Genomic DNA, 27,262 nt, shown 5'->3' with positions numbered 1-27,262 from the left:
TCTTGCTTTGCTGTGCTGACCTGCTGCCCTCTTACCTGGGTGAAAAGGACTGGACCTGCATCTCTTGAACCCAGAGTGACTCCAAGGGCTAATTGACTGGCATCCTAATCTGAAGCCTCAGGGACATAACAGGCTTCCAACCACCTTGCTGCGTGGATTGGACCAGATGCAAAGACTCGCATCACAGCTGCAGCCCACATCACCTTCAGAACCGCCACTGTGTGATACATCCTCGGCACAGGCCCTTGCATCTCTCTTCGGCAGCAGCATTGATGACAACGCCGGACTCCGCATCGCAGCTTCACAGCTCTTCGGAACCAATCGATTGACCCAACTGCGTACAACATCCCCCACGCTGGACTTTGCATCCCAAGTCCCATCAACGGGATCTTCGCGGACAACGCAATATGACTTCAAACCGCGACCTCGCCACAATTTGGCACTGATTCCTCGCTTCGGCTGCGCAGCGCATCTTCGATGCAGATCCTTGCAACGCTCCACAACCAGGATTTAAGGTACTTTGTTCAGTGGATATAACTGGGTTCCTGTAGCCTGCTAGCGCTCCATCATGGTTGGCCTAAAAGTGTGACTTTGTCCATGTCCGGTGCGAACAGATATCCACAGTTTGTGCTTTTTGGCGTTCTTTTCACTAGAATCTTTTAAATTGAATATCTACGGTTCTACTAATTGGATTTTTGTCAATTTGGACTTGTTATATTTATTACAAATGAGTTCTAAACCTGTTGTGGGCTCCTTTTGTGCGGTGTTTTCGCTGTTTTACTGTTTGAAGTATTGCATAAAGACTTTACACATTGCCTCTGAGTTAAACCTGACTGCTCTGTGCCAAGCTACCTAGGGGGAGAGCACTGGTTAATTGATTCGCTGATGCCATACCCTGACTAGGATTGTGGTTGCTGCTTGAAGAGGGCTTACACCCCAAGTTAGCCAGAAACCCAATTTCTAACAGATTGTAAATACTCTTATTTTTCTATATGAAGGTATGTTCCAGGGTATTTATTTCTTTAAAAAATGAAAAGAAGTGATCTAAAATATCATTATCCATAAAATGGGACTTCTCTTTATCATTTATTACTGATTTTATTTTGTACTTTCTTATCTATTCTTTGAATAATTTGCTAATAGTTTCCCTGATTTATTTTGACTACCACCATATCTAGAGTTTTCAAATAACAAACAGAAAGGTGCATTTACAATAGAAATCGTAGTTTTAGCTTTCACAGGTTCATTTAACAAATCCCCAGATTTCGATTGATAACATATTCACGTTTATTTAATGTTGCTAAGATGCTTACTTTATTCTTTCTCTTTTCCCATTTGTTACCTAAATATTAAATATTAATACATCATGCAGCTGTTTTAAAGGAGTCGCCAATAATAGGTAAAGAGGTATACTGAGAAGTATTGAGATTAAAATGTTTGTCTACCAAATGTTACATCAAATAAACAATCAAGAGGTAATGCATTATTAAATCTCCCCCTTTTCGAATGAGGGTGATATGGGTCTAAATCAAAATCTGTAATTACAGGAGCATCATCTGAAATGATACTACCAATTTCCACATTAAGCAGTGTTTGACTTAAACTTTAATTCATGAATAGATAATCAGTTTGGGACTGTGAATGGGGTGGCAGGGAAAAGAAAGTATACTCTCTTATATCAGGATTAGATTAATGCCATACATAAAGGAAGGGACACTCAAAGATAGGGAAAAAGGAAAGAAAGAGAGAAGAAAGTAGAGCAAAGATGGTACAAGTCATACAAATGGCAACTGAAAGACATGCCCAGGTGTAAAAAATGCTGAGGGGACGGGGAGTTCATAAAGGAGATAGATGGTGCATCTTCACTCCTTGCAACTAAGACACCGTACATATAAGGATAATTTAGGAAAAATATTGAACACAAAGGAAACACACCAGTGTAAAGAAAGAAAAGTGGTTAATTAAACTTACCTTCACAAGTTTTAAACAACAAATAAATTGCTGAAGTTATGTTAACAGTACACCTAAGTATAAGATATCGCTGACTCTTCTCTACGATCATAAAGACATTTTCTGAGCTTTGCATGGTTTTCATAAGTAATAGTCTTATTTTCTGAGCTTTGCATTGTTTTCATAAGTAATAGTCTTATTGTTGTAGGTAATTTCAAAGTGCCATGAGTGTATTAAATCAAATCTGAGATTAAGAGCTTTTAGTTGTGCTCCTAAATCCAAGAATTGTTTCAATATATCAGCCGTCACATTGACTACATCCTGGAAAAAGATTTCTGTTCAGGGGTGTGGAATTTAATAAAATATCTACTTGTCCATGGGGCAGGTTGCTTGTCCTGTAACAAAATCCACTTGTCCCTTTTGTGCCATGTAATGCGACAACAAATTATGGCACCAATCTCATTATATAAGATCTCTGATATAGCCTCTCTGATTATGCCTGGCTCATACCATAGTAGGGTTTGAATACTAGCCATTCCCTTATGTTGACACGCTGCCGCAGATCTATTTACTGGGGCTGAAGTTAGTGGTAAGCAATAGTTCCAGGGTTGGAATGCCCTTTTGAGTCTGTGCAAACCTACTAACTTGCATGTTTTAAGGATTTTCATCAACTCTTCTCTAATCTTTTCCCATACTGAGAAAGGTTGGAACTTAACTCCTGACCATGGCAGATGTGAAACCTCTTCCAGTGTTGGGGAAAAAAGTGGTTGGAGGGAAAGCGAACTTGCAAACACTCAGATTTTCGCAAGAGCAAATCTACACATGCATATTTGCTCATGCTAAAATGCAGTTCACAGATATTTTCTAGGAACACTATTTCATGGCCTACTTCTGTAACTTTTTGTGAATTCACGAAAGTTGTAAATCTGCACTTAATAAAAGGACATGTACCATGGGTGCACTTTTGAGACTTTCTTTAATAATTGGGCCCCTAATTAGGTCTGCCGCTAACCATGGCCTTTTGCGTTTATTAAAATTCAGTTTCTCTCTCTCTCTGTCTATCAACTAGCTTAACTGTGAGTGACAGCATTCTGCTCTTTCACAAGGAGCAAATCGGTACAAAAAGTAGTTTTGTTGAGTGCCAGGAACTACTGTGGCAATGTGTGATTTTTGAGGCCCAAAAATATTTTTGCTTTTGCCAATGTTTGTTATAATGGTGAGGACGCGGCAGCTCCCACACCAATTTGGTTTTACAAAAACCATGCCAAACCAAGTCAGACATTGACAAAACCAAAACGCTGACCATCAATTTCAGACCTGCTGGCTTTGCCAATGCATGTTTATTTTTATGTTTCCCACAATCTTATTGAAACTGGTTACACTGATTTCCATTATGAATATCTTTGGCATATACTAGCATACATCAACACATTTTACTAAATGATGTTGCAAACAAGTGGTACTTAAAATTTTACTGTAGTTTAGCCAAATGTTTTTTTCCTACTTGCAGTTTTTTGTGAACATTTCATTTTGAAAGCAAAGAATCATCAATCTTGCTTTCAAGCCTCTGCAAATATGTACATCTAATCAGAGAGCATTCTGGGAACATTATACATAGCCTCATATTGCTAAACTTTGAAAACGTGTTTACACATTTTTATACTGTAACCACTGTCAGTAGTACAGTCCGAGCTTACAACATTTATTTTGAGCACTCACCCTAATAATAAAGGCTTTGCATTAATGAACCATAAATACAAGCTTGAATAGCATTAACACACGGACACAAATATTACCTTAACTGCAGACATTGCTCTTCCCTGATCCATAAGGTGTTACTGTGAACTGGCAGCCAAAGAGTTTGTGCTGTAAGTGGTTTGGCCTACTTGTCCCAAGGACAAAATACACATTAAAACTTGTTGCCCTTGACCCTAAACAATATGTCCTGGGCATCGGGCTTAGGAACTCCACATCCATGTCTGTTTTTTTTTACTAGACCATATCATCTGCTTTTCGATTATGCTGCATTTTGAACTTTAAGGTGATCAGGATGTTCTATAAAACAGAATTATAATTTCTCCGGATCTGGGGTTTGTCTCTGGGCCAAATCTGTGAGCCATTTGTATGTTAGGAGGAGGGAAGCTGATAAATCCAAAATGTTTTGAATAAAATATTTTTAAAAAGCCAGTGTAGTTATTGCATTCTCTACCTCTATAAATTCAGAAGATATTTATATGATTTTGGTTTTCAAGGTCTTCATCATGTTTTTTTATGTCTGCTACTTCAAATCATAGATTGTTCACGCTGACCGTAACATCTTGCAGGCCATGGCCTCTTTTTTCCACTTCTGTTACTCTTGTATCCATAAAAGACCATTTATCTTCTAATCACTGCTAGTAAAAAAAAAAAAAAGGTTTTATAGTCAACTTTAACAGATAACAGTACGATTGTAGCATATATTCTGTTACACAATACGGCATATCTCAATTCTTAGCATATGGAATGACCCAAGGGCACAGTCGTTGCATCTTAGAGCACCCATCACTCACATGTTCACAAATTTGCCCCACCCCACCGCAACTTTATGTAGCTGTTTTGTCTCTGGCCCATGACCATACCACTGTCCGTGACTCGGATTCGCACAGATTTGGTCTTTCCAGTCGTATCGTCCATCAGGGTTTGTAGAAGGTATTGTATCACTGGTGCCCGGATATCCTTTGATGCATGAGTTCAGAGGCAGAAGTTCCCAGTAGTTTGTCAGTTGCCCATTATAGTATGCTATGTCAAATAGCCAGTTCTTGCTTTTTGGCCCCTGACCTCAACCCCATTTAATTGCCACTCCATGCTTGGCAAGTACTAGCAACATTAAAGTCAGTTTCCTATTCGCCACAGGGAGGCGTTAACGTGGCCCAGTAACACCACCAGAGGGGTGAGCCCAACTGGTCCTCCAATTATATTAGCTATGCTTTGTCCCACCTCCTTCCTCGAGGTCTGCACCTCTGGGCACAAAGTCACCAGCTGTCGTTATACATCTTTGGCATCTTGCCCCGTCAATGAGGCCTAGCTTATGCAGTTTGTCAGGTGTGTAGTAAAGTCTATGTAGGAATTTAAAATGTATAAATCTGAGCTTATTGTTTAGGGAGAGCTCTCCATTCTAAGTGCAGCAAAATTCCCATTGTGCGTCTAAGGTCTTGGTTTGTAAATCCTCTTCTCACTTCTGTTAGGACGATGGGGTTGGTGTCCAGGTCTCGTCCAGACTGAGGCAGTATATGTGTGACAATTTCTGCAATCTCTTATTAGTTTCTACCATGTGTATGGTTTCAATGCTCTGGTTTCCTCCAGTGAATTTTTATTTGACACCAAAGTAGAGAATTTGACCGGAGATGGAGGGCCTTTCTTTTGTCTTTTATTAGTTGTTTCTATGACCGATGCTTTGTTAGCAGCAAAGATTTTAGAAATCACCAAATTTACACAGTGTAACTTCTGAGTAGTTTTGTTCCCATAGTATTCAATTTAGGAATCTGTAAGTTTGTTGAATGGATCGCTAGATTTGGAGACTTGCGATTATCATTATTGCTAGTCAGTTCAAAAACATTGTTTTCACCATATATGGAACAACCAGAATGCACACCAGGGTTTAGATGCTCCTCAAATGATAACGGAGAAAAAAATATTTCCAGTGGTATGAGTCACAGATAATGTGTTATACTGCTTGAAGAAAAACTCCTAAAAGAATGTGATAAGGCAAAATAAGTATTACATAAGTATCTTGAGAAAAAGGTTTTCAGTCACTCATAAGTTTTTAGACTCAATGTTAAAATTGCTGTATTATTGCTCTAGTAGTAGTCAGAATGGCAATCCTTGAATTAGCTAGTATCCATTTAGAGATTTATAAATTTCCTTTTTTGAGCAATGAATTGAAATCTTGAATATTCAACAGTAACATCTTAAGTACAAACCACAGTAGTTCACAATAGAATTTCTTATAAAGATGCTCGCCAGACAAGTACAATGAAAGTGGCTGCTAAGCGCTTGACTGGAATGGCAACTGTATTTTAAGGAGTTGGGAGTAAGCTGTTTAAGTACAAAATGCAGTGTGTGCATTCATGGTGTTCACATGGAGCATTAAATGAGCCCAAAAATCTGCAACAAATATAACTGAACAGTCATAGTCTTTGCGAGCACACTCTTAATATGCCTGCCGCTCTCTCAAGGAGAAAGATTCACTGGTATTAAAGTGCATTGTCTTGAAACTGGTCGCATATAAACATCCAGGATCCCTTACCAACACCTGATGAGGAGGAATTCATTATTCTTGCTGGAATGCGAGTCATGCTTTCCTAATCAAAGTTATTCATTGTCACAGAGCTCGTCAAAATGCAGCCATTTTGCGCGGCGGTCAGACCACTCCCCTAACTAGAAGTACTTTGTGTGCAGATGTACTCCTAGTTTGAAGAGCAGAATGCACTCACTCACAGTGAAGTTAACAAATGAGTAAAGTGGGCTGACCCTTTGATCCATGTTGTGTGCTGTAGCGGGTGGAAATTTTTTTAATGACCGAATAGATCAATGGATGAAGAGGGCTGCCTGAAAGCCATATAAATGATTATATTCTACATATAATTTTAGTCAAATCAGAGAATGTTGGCTAACAGCAGACCTAAAAGTCAGAGACACAACAGTGTTTGCAGCACATACACCCAGGGCCGGCTTTAGGGCAGTGCATCTGTTGCGGCCGCACTAGGCGCTGACCTGTGGTGGGGGCGCTGACCTCAGGGGTCACTATGTTTAGCAATATGTTATGTTAGGAGAGATGATTGGGACTTTTATCCTGTGGTAGTGAGAGAATCTAAGGAGGCGGTCATGGGGCGTGGTGGGTCCCAAAAGTGATTGTCGCACCAGGCGCCAGCAGCGCTAAAGCCGGCCCTGCATACACCTACAAGTACAAGATACCTTGGTCACCAAGGGTGCTATAGCATGATGAATTGTACCATCCATGTAGCGTTCTCATGCATTTGCCAACAAACCTTTAGAGATCTGCTCTAAGGCTTACTTTCAAGGAGTAAAGGAGCAAAGCTAGCATTTATTGGAAGTGTTTCCTTTAATGACAATTTGTACAGCGGCAACTTGATCTACATTTAATAAACATTATTATGTAGAGGTTCAAGCACAAAGAGAAGCTCTAGAAGGTCAGAAGTATTAAAACATGTGTTAGGCACTACTCATCCTTCAATCCCTTCTCCACAGGGGTAAAATATCACTATGAAATCATTGCACTGAAGTCTGAAAATCAGTACATGGAGTATAAAAAAATCATGATGTACTTAGTATGTCCTCTCACTGATACTATAAGTGGAAAGAGAAGCTGGAAATGGTGGTGCATTGTGTGTTAAGAATCAAGGTCACAGAAGAATCAAACTGGCTCCACCTATGGTCTGCAGTCAGATAGAAAACTTTTATTTCAAAGGAAATTTCTGGATGCAACCACTAGGCGCAGAGCATAAGAATGTCAAGTGTTAGCTGTAAAACTGTTGTTCCAGGAAACTAAATTCATTCTACACCTTGCCATAAATAGATATTTGGAAGCAGATACACGATTCCCAGAATTCTTAGCTTGCTATTTCTGAGGAGCCACCGTTTGTCATGATGCTAGATAAAAATGTTTTAATAGTCTGCAGGGAAGACCAGGGTATCTGCAATTGTTTGAAGGTGCTCCTCAACGGAAAGTATGAGAATTTTGCTGGCCCTGTGTGAATGCTGACTATGAAATTTCACCTTAACAGGATGCAGGTTTTGGCAATGGAGGAAGCCTCATGGGGAGTTTCCAGCAAAAGTGTAAAATATTAATTTTGTAAAAATGTCAATACTAAGACTATTCATGTACTCATTCGCTGCCAGCAGTTGAATGATTTAAGAACAAATGAGCTGGTGAAGAAATATGAGTTAACATATTTGGAGTATGACTTCAATAGAAGTAGGGGCATTACTTTGCTTTAATAGTATTAAAAGAGGAGGAGCCAAGATGGCGACCGGAGCAGACGCTTGAGCGCCCGGCTCCGTCGGCCCTTGGCCTCGGACTAGCATCCTGATTCCTATCCTTGCCGATTTTCGAGGTGCAACGTGTGCGACGACACGCTGACCGCGCCGCCGCTTTCCCGGAGTCTTAGCCCGCCCGGATGCCGGAGTTCTTGGTGCCTTTGTTCCCCGCACTGGACCCCTGCTCTACTGTGGCCTCGGCCGGCCCCCTGGAAGCGTCGCAGTCACCGGACCCGCTGGTGCAAATCTGAGCCCCGCGGTCCCGATCCCGCCTCACGCCACGGACTGTCGCCAGAAGACCCGGGGGAGAGACGCCCGGACACCTCCTGCACCCTGCACCTGACGGGCTGGAGCTAGAGGGTAAGCCCCGGCGTGGCGGGTCTCCTACCCCGCTCTGTGGACCTCGCTGTGGAAGGCTGCAGACCCCCTTCTTCTATGGCCTAGTCGGCTGCAAAGAGAGCCCGAGGGAGGGGAAGCGACTGTTGGCTTTCACCTGTTGCGGCGCAGACCTGTTGGGAATTGCCTCCTTGTCACGACCCCCCCCTGGCCACGGTACCGTTCAGCGGTAAAACATGGCACTGATTACCTGCTCGCTGCTGGGGGGTGATGCTCCGGTCTCGCCCGCTGCCCGCTTCGCCCTCCCTCTACCAGACTCCAGCTCCCCAGTGCCGCCCCGGACTGCTGCCGCTGTGGGGGCGCAGCTTCCGCTGACATACGGCTCTATTCTGGCTGCCCTGCGGGACTTTCGTCTGCAATTGTGTGTCGGCTTGCAAACGCTAAGTGAGCGGTTCGACTCTATACTGTCTGCTGCGGGTCGTGAGCGCCCCGTTTGTGATCAACAAGACGTGAGTCTGCCAGTGCTTTGGTCCTCCTGCGGGGACGCAACGACTGGGTATAATGGTGCTACACTGGGGTCTGCATTTGGCTTTCCCGGCACCCAGGATCAATCGCTCTCCTGCTCAATGGCGGATACTTTGTTTCCCCGGTCATTGCTGCCTGCTTTGTTGTTGCCTGCCTCACCGTGCCCGCAGGAGTATCCAGCTGAGCTACACCTGACGTCCTCGAGGAACCGTTCACGGTGGCCTACGGCTCCTTTTATGTGGAACTCCTGTACTTTGCAGGCCAGGTCTGGATTTTATATGGTGTGCAAGGGGACCTCAATAGATGATCGGCGGCCATTTTGTGACTCTACTTCTCCATCTTCTTCCAAGCGGCCATATTGTCTTTGTCTGTTTGGGATGCGGGGCCTTCACGAGGGGGCGGGTCTAATCTTAAGCCCGCGATCGGGCCAGGGCTAGATTACTTTATGTCGTCATGGTTTCACGGACGGGCTGGACTGGGACTGGAATTGTTTGCATATGTTATGCGCACTCGTCGCGATCTGTCTGCCTTCATTTCCTTGTTGTTACATGCTATCTTCACACGACCGCCTTTGGGTGTAGTGGGGTTTCAGTGTGTGGAGGCTTGGTTGGCCGGTGGTGTCGGGCGCTCCGAGGTTACGTGGGCTCCTCCCCGCCTTCTTTCTTCTTTCTTCTCTTAGTTACTTTACTCTATTCCTACTTTCTCTCTCGTCTATATTTCGGGTTCATTGGGCGACAGGCACTATGCTGGGGGGGGGGCAGGCCGTAGCCTCCGCATTGGTGTAGGGTGGGGGGGTAATTTACTGTTTCTTTTTAGTCTATGGGCCTCTTTCTTTCATGTCTCTGCGCTATACTTGTTTCGATTCGGGGTCCGGGTGTGGGGTGGATTGAGTGGGGGCGGCTTTTAGGGGGTGCGTATTTACTAATGTGATGATCCTGTTATCTAACTGCATCGCCTTACTGTATGAGATTTTCTATGGCTGTTTTAATGATGTTGCTGCTCTCCCGTGTATGAAGCCATCTCGCGGACTCGAATCTCCTTGTTTCTATCCTTTACTGACTTTTTTCTCGATAAAATTATTTTGAAAACCTTAAAATTAACTTTCACTTCTCCTTCCCCTGGTGTCAAGGATCCCTCCAGTGTATGAATCCTGAATCGTTGCTAATCTTGACCATTGATGCACAGGGGATGTACTGTTTGTCTCTGTGCTCAACCGTATTGTGGCCGGCCTGATGGTTGTAGGCCCGTATTTGTTCTTTTACTATGCACAAATAAAGGTTTTTAAAAAAAAAAAAAAAAAAAAAAAATAGTATTAAAAGAAATAGTTCAGATAAGTTTACGGTGATGGTTTATGTTGAATTGTATTTCATTTTCTTTTTCCATTTTTTTCTCCATATTTTGTAATGTTCTGATGTTTTTTATGAAACAGAATGAAAGTAACTATTAATAACAAAAATAATTAAAATATAATATATAATAAAATAAAGTGTTTGCACATAGTGCCGGACTGATAACCACTCTTTTCTGTTCATCCACAGAATATTCTATGTGTCACATGACTCTCAGGATCTTAAGATTTTTAGCTACATTGCCAGGGACGGGTCAAGCAATATCTTCAGATGCAATGTCTTCAAGTCGAAAAAGAAGGTATTTTGATGTTCCATAATCTAAATTGATTCGCAATTACTTGATATTTCTCTGTGTCTTCTATTGTACCTACGTCTTTAAAGCTCAAGCAATGTACATGTACTGGTTGTATGGAGCTTACTTTCTTAAACTTCTATAGCTGATCTAAATGTGGGGCAATTGAAACCTATCCGAAATTAAGGTTACTACACAACTTCATGTGTTCAAGAATCCCATTCTCCAGTTCAGCATCTCCTTCTACAAACTACTGTACTGTAGAACTTTAGTTCAATTGATTCGGTTGAGGTGAAACCGGGTTACAGTTCTCAGAATGAACCTAATTATTAATTAGTGAATTTTGAATTCAAGCCCAACCCGGGAACAAGGTAGCTTCATATGGACGTGTGACATTAGCACACATGCATTTACAATGCGTGCTTTTACCACTCATCAATTACCATGCAATACCTTTCCTACGCAAAACTTTAGCGCGCATTTACCTTTACCACGCATGCCTGTACAACGCAAGGTAGCTATTTGTAAGGCATGTATATATACATATGTATATGTGTGAATATATATATATTACTTAATTTGGGGTGAACCTAATTCCCCTACCCACCCCTAAATACACCCTTACCACCCAGTTTGCATACCCACCCCTGAATCCTAAAAACTCTTACCATCCAGTTCCCCTATTCACCCCTAAACCCTAAAACACCCTATACCCTTACCACCCCTAAACCCTACAAACACCATTGCCACCCTATACCCTTATTGTCCCTTAAACACCCTTACCACTCAATTCCCTTATCCATCTCTAGACCCTAAAAACCCTTGCCTCCCAATTCCCTTACCTACCCCTAAACCCAAAAAACACCCTTACCACACAATACCCTTGTCCACCACTAAACCCTAAAAACATCCTTACCGCTCAATTCCTTTACCCACCCCATAACCCTAAAAAAAGTCCTTACCAACCAATTCCTTTACTAACCCCTGAACCCTATAAAAAACACCCTTACCACCCAATTCTCTTACCCACCCTAAACCCTTAACACCCAAATCCCTAACCTACCCCAAAACCCCCTTACCACCCTATACCCGTACCCACTCCTAAACCCTAAAAACATACTTACCACCCAATTCATTTATCCAACCATAAATCATAAAACACCCTTACCAATCTATGCCCTAACCCACCCCTAAACCCTAAAAACACCCTTACCACCCGAATTCCTTACCCACCCTCAACCCTAAAAATTCTTACCGCCAAATTCCCTTACGCACCCCTAAACCCTAAAAACCCTTACCACCCAATTCCCTTAACCACCCCAAACCACCTTACCACCCAATTCCCTTAGTCATGCGTAAACACTAAAAACTCCCTTACCACTAAATTTCCTGAGCCACCCCTTATCTTAAAAATACCCTTACCACCCATTTCCCTTACTCACCCTAAACCCTAACAAATCCCATATATTTATATGGAGGTCGCAGTAGGTAGTTATAGTTAGAACCATGTTTCCATAGGAAAAGCTTTTTTGCTGTGCATATAATTTTGGTGTCGTTTGAGGAATCTTCACAAAATTTTCCAAAGAAAGTTCTTCCGTGATTCTAGTTGTGCATGGAAAGTTTCAGGGCGATCCGTCAAAGGGGGTGGTGTCAAAAAAAGTGTGTTTCCCATGTTAATTCGCGTAAGCTTTAGACACGCCTGCAGCCCGAGCCACTGGATGAAATTAAACTGAAATTTGCAGAAAGGTAGCTTTTGGTTCGCATATCACGCTTTTTGTTATTTGGTGTAAATCCGTTCAGTAATTTGTGAGATATTAAAAGAAATCCAAATTTGTAGATTTAGGGACTTCAAGGATCAGACAGTCCCTGTGCTGAAATCTGATTGACTGCCAACACTTCAACCAGAAAGTGTTGGTAGCCATCTTGGGACTTGGTGTCAGCCGAGTCCTGAACAAAAATATTTTTTTTAAAAGAGAAGGGGGCAGGATAGGAATACTCTTACCCCTTAGCCTTGTTTTGGGGTCCCACAGGGACCAAGCCTGGACAAAAAAAAGGTCCACAGATCTGGAAAATTCAAAAGAAAAAAACAAGCGCAGGCTCCCGCACTTGATTTGAAAAAGCCCCCGGGTGGGCCATATCCAGTGGACATTTTTTTTTTTTTAAAGGAGGGGGTGCATTTGCCCCCCCCCCCCTCCTAAGCCTTCTTGAGACCCGAGGACCACCACCTCCCGGGGACTTTATTTTTTATAAAAGGAGGCAGGACTGTTGCGTCCCCACCATTCTTCATAAAACCCCGGGAACCAACACCTCCCTGGGCCAAATCATTTTAAAAACTGGGAGGGCTCCATCCAGGCCATATACAGCCCCTGGGACCATCACCTCCCCAGGGCCAGCCCATGCTGAACAAAGGAGGGGAGATGTGCAACCCTACTCCTGGAGCCATATATGGGCCTTGGGACCACCACGTCCCAAGGCTGTCTCCTGCCATCTCCCAAGGTGCCCACCCTCTGGAGATAACTGTTTGCTTTTGCTTGCCACGAATTGACCGCTCCTGCCAAGCAAGAGCAAACACTAACTCCGCTTCCAGCAAGCGGGAGCTGTCAAAGTGCTCCCACTTGCTGGAAGCAGAGTTTTCATCTCTTTCCGTGCTTGCAGAAATGCAGGTAGGGAAAGAGATGAAAGGATTGTTCTTGCATGCAGGGAGCTGCGTTTCCAGCACCTCCCTGTGTGCGAGAGCAGTGCTGGCTCCTGCAGGAGGCGGGAAGCCAGATGGGACCGCAGGGGCTTTGAGGCATCCCCTGCGGTCTCATAGGACACTTGGTGGGCTCCAGGGCACCCAAGGAGATGTGGCTGGACCCTGGGGCCGAAATCAGCCCGGGGAAGGGGTCCGCACTGCCCCCTCTTCCCCATTGAATGGAGGCCAGGCCCTGAGGGTTGGGGTACCTGGGGCCCCTTGTTCCCATAGCACACTGGGTGCCCTGGGTAGGCTCCAGGCGACCCAGGGAGATGTAGCCAAGCCCTGAGGATGGGGTCGCCAGGGCTGAAATCAGCCCGGGGAGAGGGGGCGGTGTGGCAACCCTCCCCCAATGAATTAAGGCTAGACCCCAGGGGATGGAGTCCCACGGGGCCCGGGGAGGGGGGCCTCACACCCTCCTTCCCGTTTTCCTTAATAGTAAGCAAATGTCTTCCCACCTTTTCCCACGTTGATTGACAGCTTAATGATAGGCCCCCAGAGCACATTTCCAGCTGATTTTAGGTGACGCTGTATGGATGCAGAGTAATATGAGGACATCTCCACCAAATGAAGAAACATTTACTTCCTTTTGGTAAGAGTAGGTACCCCTGTTTGGTGGAGATTCAAGTCTTTGTAGTCTCGTCTTCTCTTGACGAGGATTCATGTTATCACAGATTTGGGATAAAGACACTAGAGGAACAATCACATTGCCAAAATTACATGCACAGAAGCTCACTGGAAACATTACCTCGTAGTTCTTTACGCACCTTTAGTGCAGAATATGCACAAGACAATTACTCAACGAGGTAGCACTTGCTAATTAACCAAATGAAAGTACACCATCTGAGTAGATTCTTTTGGCAAAACTGGGGACATTTTTGGGAAAAAATAAATTTCCATTCTGGCCTATGTATGCTTTTCACAGAAATTAAACCTCAATGGGAAGCACTTTCAAATATAATCATAGCAGGTGCCCGAAGTTGAAGCTCCACTTCAGTATATCACAAATGTTCATAACATCTTCGGCGTGGCGAAAGCAAATCAAGCGTGTTTTCTCTTATATTCCACATTGAAAAACAATCTGAAATCCTTAGTTGTGGTGAATGCATCACTAATCTAATAGAGCATAATATGATCTGTAGTGGCTGTGATGAGTGGTTTCTTTGTTTTCTTCTCCTGTTGAGAGCAGTGTCCATGGCTCACCCTTTAGAAATACCCTAAGTATGCAAAAGCCCAAAATCCATAATGCCATTCACACACCCACTTACAGACCCACACTGCCACTCGCACACCCACTCAAAGACCCATAGTGCTATTTACAGACCCAGTCACAAACCCACATAGGCACACCCACATCGGCACTTGTACACCTACTCACAGAGTCACACAGGCACACTCACACCCACTCACACACCCACTCACATACCCATAGCACCACTCACACACCCACAGCACCACTCACACACCCACTCACAGACCCAAACAGCCACTCACACAGCCACTCACACACCCACTCACAGACCCAGTCACAGGCTCATGCAGGCACTCACACACACACACTCAGATCTACAGAAGTACTCACACATCCACTCACAAACCCATACTGCAACTCACACATCCACTCACAAACCCATACTGCAACTCACACATCCACTCATCAACCCATACAGCCACTCACTCACACACTCACAAACAGACCCCATACAGCCACTCATACACCCTCTCACCGACCTATTCAGCCACTCACATAACCATTGTCAAAGTTTTACAAGGTACAGTTAGGAAATTAAATGTAAAAAAACTTAGACATTCACTAAAAAAACAAAGGTTTTGGGGATGTTGTAGTTAGGAAATACAATTGTCATGTCATGAGTGATGTAATATGTGAGGTCATGAGCAGTAAATTGCGTGGGGATTACGTTTTAGTTTGCTCAGGTGACTATAACCTGTGAATTTCTATGGTTTTGTATGAGTGAAATCTGAGCCTAACTATGACATGTCTCTCTCTCTCTCTCTCTATATATATATATATATATATATTATATATATGTTTGCTCCACAACAACCCGGTGAAAATACGGATCCTTGAACACACGAGGGCGATAAACAATGTAGATGAATCATACCCAGTAGCGAGACATTATAACAAGATGCATTGTCGAAATAAGAATCTCCTATCATACTTTTGTTTAGATCATGTACCACAAAACCCCAGGGGTGGTGATAGGATACAGAGACTAAGGCGTTTAGAATCACGCTATATTATAGACTTGCAAAGTAAGAATCCACTGGGTCTGAATAGCAGTGAAGAGCTTGCTGTACACTTAGGATAAATTGGTTTACATTGCAAATTTATGATGATTTTCTCCTCCATTTCTTGTATAAATTTTGCATTCTGTATTTTCTTTCCTTCGCACACAAAAATGTACTATATGTGTATGGATATTTAGTGCTGACTGATTAGGTTTTATCGAGTCCTGTTGCATAGGTAGAACACTGGCCCATTTATGGGCATGATTTATGTATGACTCTCCTATGTGGGTGTGTTCCACCGAGTTTGGTGACATGGCATCTAGAGGCAGAATATTAATGCCCATCTACGGGCAAGATTTAATTCATGTGATTTTCCTATATAGGAGTGTTCACATGGTATTAAGGATTTACATATCTATGTATTACTATGGAATTATTGCTATATTTATTGCATCATTCTCCTTCCTTTTTAGACATTCTAAGATGGCGTAATGATTAGTTGCCTTATGATGAATAGTCTGTTTTCTGTCTCCATACCGGAAATCTTGAATGCACTTTATAAATGTGAAATGGCCGTGGCGTTTCTATGCAGAAATTGACGAAGGCTAAGTGCCGAAACGCGTCTTTGCCCGGAGTTCAAGTAATAAATCTCTTTGAACTCTCCCCCGTGAGTGCTGTCGTCTGTTACGGGTACGATTACCCGATGGAACTATGAGCTGTATATATATATATATATATATATATATATATATATATATATATATATATATATATATATATATATATATATATATATATATATATATACTCACACACTTGCCTTATATATACTTACTATTTCGTTGTAAAGGCACATGTGTGGTAAAAACATGAGTGGTAGAGGCATTACGTTGTAATGCCTGTGTGGTAAAGGCTGTTTACCCCTCATACAGTCATCTGCATTCCTCTCATTTAGATATTTTTTGTGGGTGCCTTTGTTGCACAATAGAGGTACATTTTAGACCCAAACGGCTTAGTGCTGGAATATTGAGGTTGTCTTCATCATAATGCAGTATAGTCAACAAACATAATTCTTTGTGGGTCTCTTTTTAGGTCGAGCCTAGGCAGCGGGCATGCACTTCTCTGCAAGACATTCTGTATCTACTGTATCGGCTAAGGGCACGCCCATCTCTTATGATTGGTTCCTTCCTTTGCCTTTCAAAAGGTGTTTTTCTGTGGTGAATTGGCTGATTTGTCCCACCTTTTGGTGTGTTTGTCATGCCCCTTTTACATGTTATTTCTCCTCTGCATTTGTTGTTTTCCAAAGAATATTTTCTTTTTGTTTACTTTGCTTTGTCTGAGGATGAAGCAACCACCCTTAAGTTGATGCTTAGCTGACAGCACTTAACATTTTTACTTTCCTCCCAACACGACGGCACTACGAGATACCGCGCACCCTCCTACAAGACCGCACTAAGAGCGCGGCCGGCTGATGGCACTTTCATTTTTTTAATTAACTTGCCTCCCAACACGACCACACACCTCAAGGTACCACGCCCCCTCATGTGACACCGCACTGAGAGCGTGGCCGGCTGACTGCACTTCATTTTTATTAACTTGATTTTATTACCATGGTACCTGCTTCTCAGGACGCCATTCGCATAACTTTATGTGCACAGGCACAGTGCTTTATAGTTCAGCGCGGGTCTCCTGCTGGGGAGTGATTCAGTTACGGACTGTGGAGGCTGGAATCAAAATTAAGTCGCTACGAAATGGTATTGTCGCTTTATGTTTCAATCATTATCTTATTCACTTTTGTATTTACAAACTGTCATCATTGAGTTATGTGTAAATATGTATGTTACTATTATAGTCAAGTCTAAAAAGATGAGATGAAATCTAAGAAACAAAAAAGATAAACATCTAATCTAAGTTAATGACCTGGCATATGAGTTATTATTTTACTAAACAAGTTGGGTTTCATATTAAAAGTAAGATATGAGAAATTCTAGTTCTTTTATAAAAAGCAATCCTAAGTGAGGACCGTCCATTGGTTGAACAATGATGGGGATACTTTTTTATCTCTCCATCGATGAAATAAACACAATTCTTGGTCTGGGAGGCACCATTTCGTAGCGACTTATATTTCAGTGCGGTGCCCAGTTTTCTTTAGGCAAACCCAATAGCTGTAAGTCTCGCAAATGCGAGACCTACTGCATTGCAAATGCTTGTTTTTAAGTACTGCTATCTCATTTAACCCTGCAGCTTGGCATCTTTCTAGCAGATCTGGAATAGAATGACAATTTCGAGTCCCTTGAACGTTTCACTGAAATCTAAGCTTCCCTAGGAAGGCAAACTATTTTTCTAGTCTGTGTACCATGGTTATGTTTTTAGCTAAAAGTAAAACAAAGTCATAACTTGAAATATCCTCTAGTTTCAGAAAAGTCCAGCTGATTGTTTAACCATAAAACTGAAGCAAGCAATCTCCCACCCACCCGAAATTGCTTACTGAGAAACTCAGCAGGGGTAGAATTTGTAAAAGTCTACTAATTTCAAATAGGTGTGGACATTTACCCAGAATTAGTTGCAAGCAATCAAGACATACTTTTACATATATCAGTGATTTGTATAATGGAAGAAGCAAACCTTTAATCTTCCTGAGTCGGGTTTGCGAAATAGAAAGCTTACAGAAATATGACTTCCATGATGGAAAAGATGATGGTGTATCTGTCTTCACAGAGTCACAGGAGGCAGGATCTCAGGCGGGACATTGCTAATGTGAGTCTTTAAAATATTTCGAGAAATGTCGTAGTCTGTATTGTTTCACCTCTATCCAAAACTGGGAGTTTTCACAGTTTTTATAGTATAAAAAAAATAACATAAGATGTGTCAGAATACCTTCCCTATTTCTCACTTTTATTTAAGACTTGCTATATATCTGTGGCTTGATTCTTGGAGGTACACCTCGCTGATGGCCCATCGGAAGCTGTGTGTGTGCCTGAGGTTATTGTGGCTAATGTGTCATTTTACTACACATTTTTAGTCGCCCTAAAATTGAGATAATTTGCCATAGCCCAAAAGAGATGTTTGCAGATAGATCTAAAGTTGTTTTTTCTCAGTTTGAAAAAGAGACATAAGCTGTTTTTTAAGCCTACCTTCCTCCACGTGCCAAATGCAATGCCTTCATTAGGACAGTTAACGCAAGGTGGATTCTCCTACTCGAAACGAGGATAATTGATTTATTCAGAAATTATTATGTGAAATAATGATTTGCACATTAGACATGGTAAAGTAAATTATTTACAGTCATCTTGAACAGTTCAGGAACAAAAGCCATACCACTCATTCAAACTCTCTGTCTGCTGTCAGCACAAAATCCTCAAAGGCCCAGCTAAATTACATAAGCAATTTATTGTGTTTTCTGATCATGATGGCAGAAAATAGAATCTGCAAATGGCAAATATTTTGCGTGGATTTGTAGCTCTAGAGTCAGTTATAAAGCCGTGATTGAGGTCCGGAAACCATATTCAGGATGCTTTTCAGCATCTAGCCTCTAGTTAAAATAAGCATAATATGTAAATTTATGACAGTGCTTAATTTGTAAAAAAACAAACAACATAGGTGCCTGGGCTCTCGTCAGGAGGCCTCTGCAGCTTGCATCAAGCATTGCCCCTGCCATGCTGCCAATGAAAGTAACAACACAACTACTAACCCTCACGCTCCTACAAGTGTGACAATTCGCACTATTTCGGGCCCCCAAAGGTATAAGAATGGCTTGGGCGGCAGGTAATTGTCAGTTTTAATGTATATTGAAATAATAGGTAACTGTTGTTGTGGTCATCTCTAAATTAGCTAGACAGCGCCACCTTGTGGCAGACTGTCACAATCACTGTGGTAACAATTAAGTGCCAGTGCCAACCACTGGAAACCACTGGTTCAAATTAAACACTGCTTTAGAACAATCTCAAACTGCAGGCTGCTGTTACACATAAGTAACAGCAGTGGTTCCGCCAAAAGGGAATGGCCTCCGTGCAAGGACCATCTAATCCAAGACTGTCTTTGGTTTTGGGAATTACTCTCAGGCCGGTTTTATTACATTATTATGGTAAGGAAATAATTTAATTTCATGTCATATCATGAGCATTACCATGTGAGCAAATAACACATTTACAATGCAAACTATACATTAACAGTCTTATATCAGTACCTCCCCTAGATACTCTTAGTAGACTCATGATTGGTCACTCTGCAAGTCTTCGGTGGGTCGCATAATCCTCCACCTTGTTCAAACCAAGGAGCCTTTACCAAATTCTTAAGGAAACACTCCACTCCCACAGCAAGGAGCAGGGCATCCCTGTTGGGACCTCCTGACACCCTTCTGATAGATGTGCTTGAGCAGCTGGTCAATAACTTGGTCCCCTGATGCAAGCCCAGCACTCCCCTACCTCAGTGTATTTACAATAGGTAGAATTATTGCGGCCCTTTATAGAAGACCCGTGACTTTCCTCAGAATAAAATGTGACCTGCTTATAACTGCCTCGGGAACCATCCTAGCAAGCCATGCATCAACAGTTGAATAATATCAATAATGTCAAAGAGAAGTATTTAATACAATGGTAAAAATCTAATATCCAATCCCAAGTTTTGTTTTTGGCACAATTTATGTACTGGGCTCACACATTTTATACAGTGCGTTTATCAGTTCACGTGGCTTGATAACCAGAGTTCAATCCATGCGTCTGTTTCCAAGAGTCTTGGAAGCAGATGCATGGATCGAACTCTGGTCATTCGATTTTTACAATTTAGAGCCCTGAAGAAGTCCCTTTGGAATGAAATGTGTCGGCTACTGGATTTTATCTGCCTGATTTGTCTTTACGTGTAAGAAAAAACAAAAAAGAATTTATTTAAAAAAAAGAAACTACATTGCCTTGAAAAAATTTTGATGGATATACAAAGACTGTTTTCCATTTGAATCCCACAGACTTTACGGTTGAGTGCGGAACCACTTTGTGTTTTATGATCTAAACTCAACCCTGCGGAGTTAGCAAATGATTCTACCAGACGCAGTGCAGTCGGCAGATCAGTTGACCCTTTCTCTGAAAAGATCAAATACTCCCAATAACTTCAAAAGAATCACCATCATTCCAGATTCCAGCGCACAGGCAGACTAAAGATCATGGTGGTGGGTTATCGAATAAAATTTCAACAAAAGGTGTTAATTGGGGAAGCTAAATATCTAGGGTGCCCTCAATTGAATCTCACAAGATAGACCCGACTGTATCGATTTACTAGACAGATCGGGTGGGTTTGAGTAAAGCAACTTGAAACTACTGGACACATCAGAGCTAACTAGGATTGGCAAACTAATAGTTCTTACCTGTAACATGCGGCTGCAGACTTCTTGGTCTATTGGCTTAGTCAATGCCAGTTTGCTTTGGCGTCTCTTGGGTCTGATAATTGAATAATCTGGGATCAATTTGCTAAACCCTCAGTATGTTTTCCTCCTTTCTAGTGCGTTTCATAACTCCCTGCTCTGCAGTTGCCCAATCCAGAGTATACTGCAGCCATTTAGCCACCTGTGTCTCTAACCCGCATCTAATGAATGGTTATACGTCATTTCATTATTCTGTTCAGACTCAAACTTACATCTCAGTTTACTTTTCTTCAGGGACGGCTCCTCTGTTTGAGCGGAGGAGCCTCGCTCTGCCTGCTGCGACCACAGCAGGCACAGACGGATAGGTAAAATGGCATGTCAATGCCATTTTACTTAAATGCTTCAGTGTGAGGGAAGGGGGTGAGGCTGAATCCTGCATTTGCAGGATTACAGCTGTTCCTGCAGTGTGCATGTCGGGTTGTCTGGCTCTATTGCTATGGCCAGCCCGACATGCGCAGTGCACACCCAGCAATCCCCTGGCTGTGAAACAGACGGGCGAATGCTGACACAGGCACCCAGCCTTAAAATGAGCGCTGAATTAGCCTGCTCGCACCAATCTTGGAACTGCTCTCAGCATGAGAGCAGCTCTAGGATTGGGTGTATTGATGTCCACTGAGCAAGAAGGAAGTCCTTTCCTTTCCTGCTCGTCGCAGACGCTGATCGGGCGAGAGATGCGCACCGGGGGAGAAGTATATGGTGAATTTGGTGCCGTAGCACCACACCATATGTTTATACTTCTAGCCACCACTGCTTTTCTTGGGTGTTGAGACAAAGCCCAACACCCATTGCTTCATGGTTAGCTCCTGCAGTACACTACAATTGGATTTTGGGGCACGATCAGGTCATGTGAATACACGCTGCTTCTCTCAAACTCTGCTTCTCTCTCCCTAAAATTGTGCCAACTAATTTATCAATCAGGGTAGATGCAGTGCAAATCCAGGGGGAGTTTGGAATATTCTATACAGAAAAGTCAAACGTACTACCTTGCATTCACTGAAACATGCTTCCCTTGTTGGCAAGCCGAAGCCCATTCAGTGTCTCTAATCTATTTAGTGCAATCCCCATCTCAGGTGGCTCTAGTCTCAAGGATCTGTCTATATTTTTCATACCTGAGCACTGCAAGTATGATTGTACCAAGTCTGCTTACTGACACCGTCTTTCATGGTAGCCAGTGTATGTGAGGTTATAGGTGTGGTGTCATGGGCCCTAGGCCCACATGTTACTCAATGACGCACACAGACACTGAATAGTTACTCAACTGGCCCAGGGCACGTGCGCCCGGCCCCTTTTATTAGCAGGGTCACCTGACTGGTGACGCCTGTGATGGGTGGGTGTTAGTGTCAGTGTTTAACAGGGTGAAACACTAGAACGTGTCCAGCCGGACTCTACATCCCTCCCAAACTTTAACAAAAAGAAATAAAAGTCCAACTTGTAAGAAAATAAGTAAACAATACAAAGCACCAAATGAGTCTTCAGGCCATCAGCCAGGTAGCACTGGAGCTTTGGACCGCATGGTCAGGATACTTTAGTCCGCCTTGGAGATGTACTTCAGACTGGCCTGGTCTCGCGGTGTTGGAGTCTATTTACAAAGTTCAAGTATCGGTGCATCTGGAGCGGTGGTGGAGTCCAATCTGGAGATCTCGCAGGCGCTCAGGTTCCGATGGACGACAAACCTACAGCTGTTGGGGATGATCTCGGTGTATGAGGCCTTCCCTTGGAGGCGACGTGCGTGATGGTCTGCCTTCCCTTGGAGGCGACGTGCGTGATGGTCTTTCTAGCTCTTGACAGTCAAGCAACTTCAGAATTGCCTCTCTTGCCTGGACTCCTTTCTCACTGGAGCCTCCGGGAGGGCCCTCCTGCCATGCTGCCCTGCAACCGTGTAGACTATGCGGGCTTCGTGTAGGCCGCACGAAGGCGTCGTTGAGGAACTGCCAACAGGACCACAGCCGCTCATGTAGACGCAGAGGGTGCTGTCTCGGTCTGGATGTTCTTGCCGCAAGGACTCGGGGTTTGTGCCTTCCTCCGATTGTCTTTGTGTGACCAGTCTTCGTCTGTGACCTCCATCCTTTCCGTGCCTGTCGCGGAGCTGCTGTCGACGCATCTCTCCTATTCAGATTCCCCTCTCACAGGAACTTCATTGAGGCCCTTACCCCTGGATTTCCACGTGGGCTGTGCGGGCCTCTCGTAGGCCGCGCTGAGGGGTCACTGCAGAACTCCCAACAGGGTCTAGCCAAGCCTCGTGTAGCCCCAAGGCTGGATATTCCAATGTTCGGGTATGCTCTACTTAGGCAGGCTTCAGTTTGACGGGGGCACACAGAAGGTTCACGGGTGGCTAGCCTCGTGGAACTCCGGTTGTCTGGAGTGTTGGGATCCACTCTGGTGGTGCGATGCTCCTTTGATGTCCTTGATGATGATGATGCACCTGGATGACGATGACAAACAGTGATTTTTCTTCAGTTGGACAACAGGCAGCGATCTCTTGCCTTGGGTGACCTTGTGGAGTGAGGAGGGCCAGAGGGACTTCGTGGCCACTTGTAGTTGTCTTACAGCAGGTGCACTTGCTAGGCGTGGTGCCATCGATACCAAGCAGCCGGTGACAGGTGGGAGGACGGTCGAGCTGCGAAGCGTGGTGCCTGGATACAGATCGCGCTTGCTAGCGGCTTCCAGTTGGTCCTCCTGCGAAGCTGTCACCAGGGACGTCTCTGCACCCCGGTGGCTGGCTTGTGCTGATGAACACCTTCTCCAGTGCTGGCATGAGTCCTCTGTCCTGTTGCACTTCTCTGTTCCATCTTGCGCGACTGTGGTGGTTGTCTGCCCTGTGGTGTTGTGCCACTGTCCTTTCTTCCTTCACGGAGTGGCATCATACCATGCTCTTCTCCTTCGCTTAGTGGCATCCAGCCACACTGTTCTCCTCCTTCCGACCAGGTTCCTCATGTGGATGTGGCATCCTGCCAGATGTTTCATGTTTGCGCCACATGGGCATCTCGCTGGTCGAGTCCGGTTCTTGGGATGGTCTTTCCTTTTCTGCGGACCTGTTGCAGGTCAGTCCTGTCGGTAGGACATGCTTCTTCCTCTTGAGGATCCTTTGCAGGAACCATACCCTTCTCAGGGGTTTTTGCCGTGTTTTCGTCTTCTATCGAGGGTGTCAACATGCGCCGTCGTGGCACCTGCTCGTGCCTCCATGCAGGCATGCTCGGTGCGGTCGGTCACTTTGTGTGACGTGCTCCATGCTTGCGGTGCGAAAGTGGCGTCCAGCCACGTGTCACCTCTCGTCGGAGCACATGTTGCAGTGGCAGCTTGCCACGTGTAGTGTGCGACTCTCCACTAGCCTTTCTTGGGCTTCTGGCGACTCCGTCTTTAGGCAGTATGGGGGAGGACACTCTTCTCTTCTTGATGTGGCGTTGTGCCACATTCTCTTCTCCTTGTCGCTGTGGTGGCAGATTGCCACTTAGGAATGTGCAGTTCTTCCCTTAACTTGTGGTGGGGAGCAGTGCCAGTCTTTCTCCTCATGACACCAGTAGCAGCGTCGTTTTTGTGTTGTGGCACCATGCCACTTTCTTTTCTTTTGAGGGTGCAGTGCTTACGCCTCAAGGCGGCGCCGTTATTGCGCTTGACCGTGCCTAAGTTCCTGCTTGCTTGGCCGGGTTTGTCAGTCCGCGTGACCTTCTCCAACGTGTTTGTGGTTATCCTGGCTTGCTAGCTTTCTATTTGGGCTTGCTGTCTTTAGCTTTGCGGTTGGGCTGTTCTTCGCATCTTAGTACTTTTGTCCGGGAGACCTTTGGGCTTCTTGGTTCTCTGTCTATTTGGGAAAGGTACAGAATCTCACTCCCCTTTGACTGGATGGGCAGACATGCAGGGGGTGTGTCGCAGTTCTAAGCCCTTCAAAACACTTGGCAGTCTACCAGGGGTGTATGGTGGACTCCGCTACTTTCTGGCAGTGTTCTACTGACTGTCACTTTAGGCCTCTACGGGCTTAGCAGTGCTGCTGTGGGCAGTGTGTGTCAGTGCTGCAGGGCCTCACTGTTCAGCCTTTTGTTTGTCTTACTGGGCTGGTGGTGCTGCTTATGGGCAGAGTATGAGGCAAACAGGGCTGCAGTGGGAGGTGACAAGTTTCATTTCATTGGTGATCTGCAAGTAGTGTCCAGGTCTGTGCAGTGTGGCAACCTGACCACCAGGTGGCGCTGAAGACACTTCATGAAGCCCTTGCAGCCTTCCCTGATGCTGTGGACTTCCAATGGGAGTGTAAGTGCAGCGGTGATTGCTTTGTGCTCTTCGGGTCCTAGTCTTAGCCTGTTGTGCACAAATGACAGAATGCGGTGGTGTGCTGCAGGCTATTCATTACTGCTGGGCACCTTGGCAAAACCGTGTTTCCTATTTTCCCTCTGCCTGGTGCGGCATGATGAAACGGTAGCTAGGTGGCGCTACAAGGAAAGATTCAAAGAGGGGCAGCACTCGGAGTGGTGCGGCCGTGTCCCTCTGACTGTCAGCAGCACTCTCGTGCGGGGCTGTTTCTCCTCTTCACGACTGCATACCTCACTCCAGTGTCAGGTGAGTGACGACAGCGCAGGGAAATCTTTGCAGCGGTATGCCCTGCACCCTCAGGTCCTCACTCTGGCAGCACTTTTGTGACCCTCATTTTGCTTGCTCCTTATGGCAGCCTTCCCTGATGCTGCAGGTCGTGTCGCCCACACAGGTGCTGTGGGGCAGTTTGACTCTCTTATCGCAGTGAAGACAGGGGTTGCTGGGCCGCTGCGGGGCAATTGGTGCCCATCCGTCCTGCTGGGCGGCAGTTCGGCCTATGTAGGATGCCGTCACATGCAAGGGGCTCAGTGTTGCTGTTGCACATAGGGGCCACGGCAGCCACTCTGTGTGTGATGCTTCCGGCGAGATTCTCTCAGTTGGAGATGGATGCCGGCAGATCCATGCGCCACTCCCCTACAGGCGGAGCCCTTAGCCGGTCGCCCCCATGCTGCTTGCTGAACCGCCACACCGCTCTTCTTTCTGGTCCAACAAGGTGTGCAGAGTAGTGTCTGGCTTTGCAGGGTAACAATGTACATATATTCTGCAGGCGGGCACTGTGCATGCGGCTTGGCGGGTGTTTGCCAGAGGCTCCGGAACCCTTTTCTGTCTGCTCTCCAGGCGTAATGGCAGCTTCACTCAGGCCCTGGGACTCTCCTGCGGGTGCTGACCTTATTGCTGCCGCGGGGGGGGGGGGGGGTCACATTTATAGGACACAACCGCCTTCCTGTTGTCTGCTCACCTGCACACACTGTCGCTCACTCTTTACGCCCATGCGCTTCAGGCCTGGTTGGGGGTGTAGAGGCACTGACTGTTACGTTCTACCGTTTCTACAGCTCTCAGCCCTCCCTGCCGGTCACCACAGTGGGGGCTGCAGGGCATTACTGGTGGACGTGGCTGACTGCACTGGGCGAGCTTCCCACCCTGTCCGGCCTCGGTAGTCCTCATGCTGGCAGCGGGCACCCTAGACGTGTGCTACACTCTCCCTCAAGACAAGCAGCGAGGCAGCTGCCAGCCCACACGTGGGGATCGAACTGCTTCGGTTGAGGACTCCACAGACAGCAGGCATACCTCTTGCTCGTTGCAGGGCTGGTGCCGTCTTCTTCCTTTCTTTGTCGCTCCCGGCCGCTGGCAGCAGATATCGGGTGTGCCCTCGACATAGGCTACCTTTTCCTTTTGCCAAACTTGAAGTCGCTGACTGCTCGCACGCAGGGCTGACCCACTCGTCGCCAATGTGCTGTTGTGGGCCTTAGGCCCACATGTTACTGAATGGCGCACACAGACACTGCTTGAATAGTTACTCAACTGGCCCAGGGCACGTGCGCCCGGCGCCTTTTATTAGCAGGGTCACCTGACTGGTGACGCCTGTGATGGGTGGGTGTTAGTGTAAGTGTTTAACAGGGTGAAACACTAGAACGTGTCCAGCCGGACACTACAATAGGTGCTGCGACAAAACCCACCCACAGTTTGAGTAGTTCGCCGGAGACTAGCAGACTGAAGAAACTGCCCTGGTCTAATATTAAACGTTTCCTGGTCCTTCTGAAACGTTTTGGATACAGGTCGCCCACAGTCTGCACCCACACAACCTTCCATCATTCTACTGAGATATCGATTTTCGCTATTGTTTGATGAAAAAAACATGCCTAGATGGCCACCATGTGTGAGGTCTCATGGGCGGGTGTGCATATGCACAGGCTGTCAGCATGAAACTTTACATGCCATTACAAGATTGCCAATAGCCATTTCAATTGGCAAATTAAAAACATAAGGTATTTTCGGGCTGCTAATTACTTGGGCCTGATTGCGTGTTTGCACATTTGCTTTACTTGGTCTGCATACCCGCACTTTAAAACATT

At 44.9% G+C, this 27,262-nt stretch overlaps 1 protein-coding gene across 2 annotated transcripts in view; it reads left to right on the top strand.

Annotated features, from left to right (window-relative positions):
- The window catches only part of LOC146833896 (carboxyl-terminal PDZ ligand of neuronal nitric oxide synthase protein-like), a 1,023,200-nt gene that overhangs the window by 664,697 nt on the left and 331,241 nt on the right, over positions 1-27,262 (top strand). For both annotated transcript variants that reach the window (XM_085601806.1, XM_085601805.1), the window contains exon 5: positions 10,386-10,494. In XM_085601806.1, coding sequence (XP_085457932.1) covers positions 10,386-10,494 — 109 coding nt within the window. The remainder of the gene's footprint in view (positions 1-10,385; positions 10,495-27,262) is intronic.

Source organism: Triturus cristatus, chromosome 4_2 (genome assembly GCF_964204655.1).
Source record: "Triturus cristatus chromosome 4_2, aTriCri1.1, whole genome shotgun sequence".
NCBI lineage: Eukaryota > Metazoa > Chordata > Amphibia > Caudata > Salamandridae > Triturus > Triturus cristatus.
Note: the sequence above shows the minus strand (reverse complement) of the source record. Positions and strands in the feature narration are given on the sequence as shown.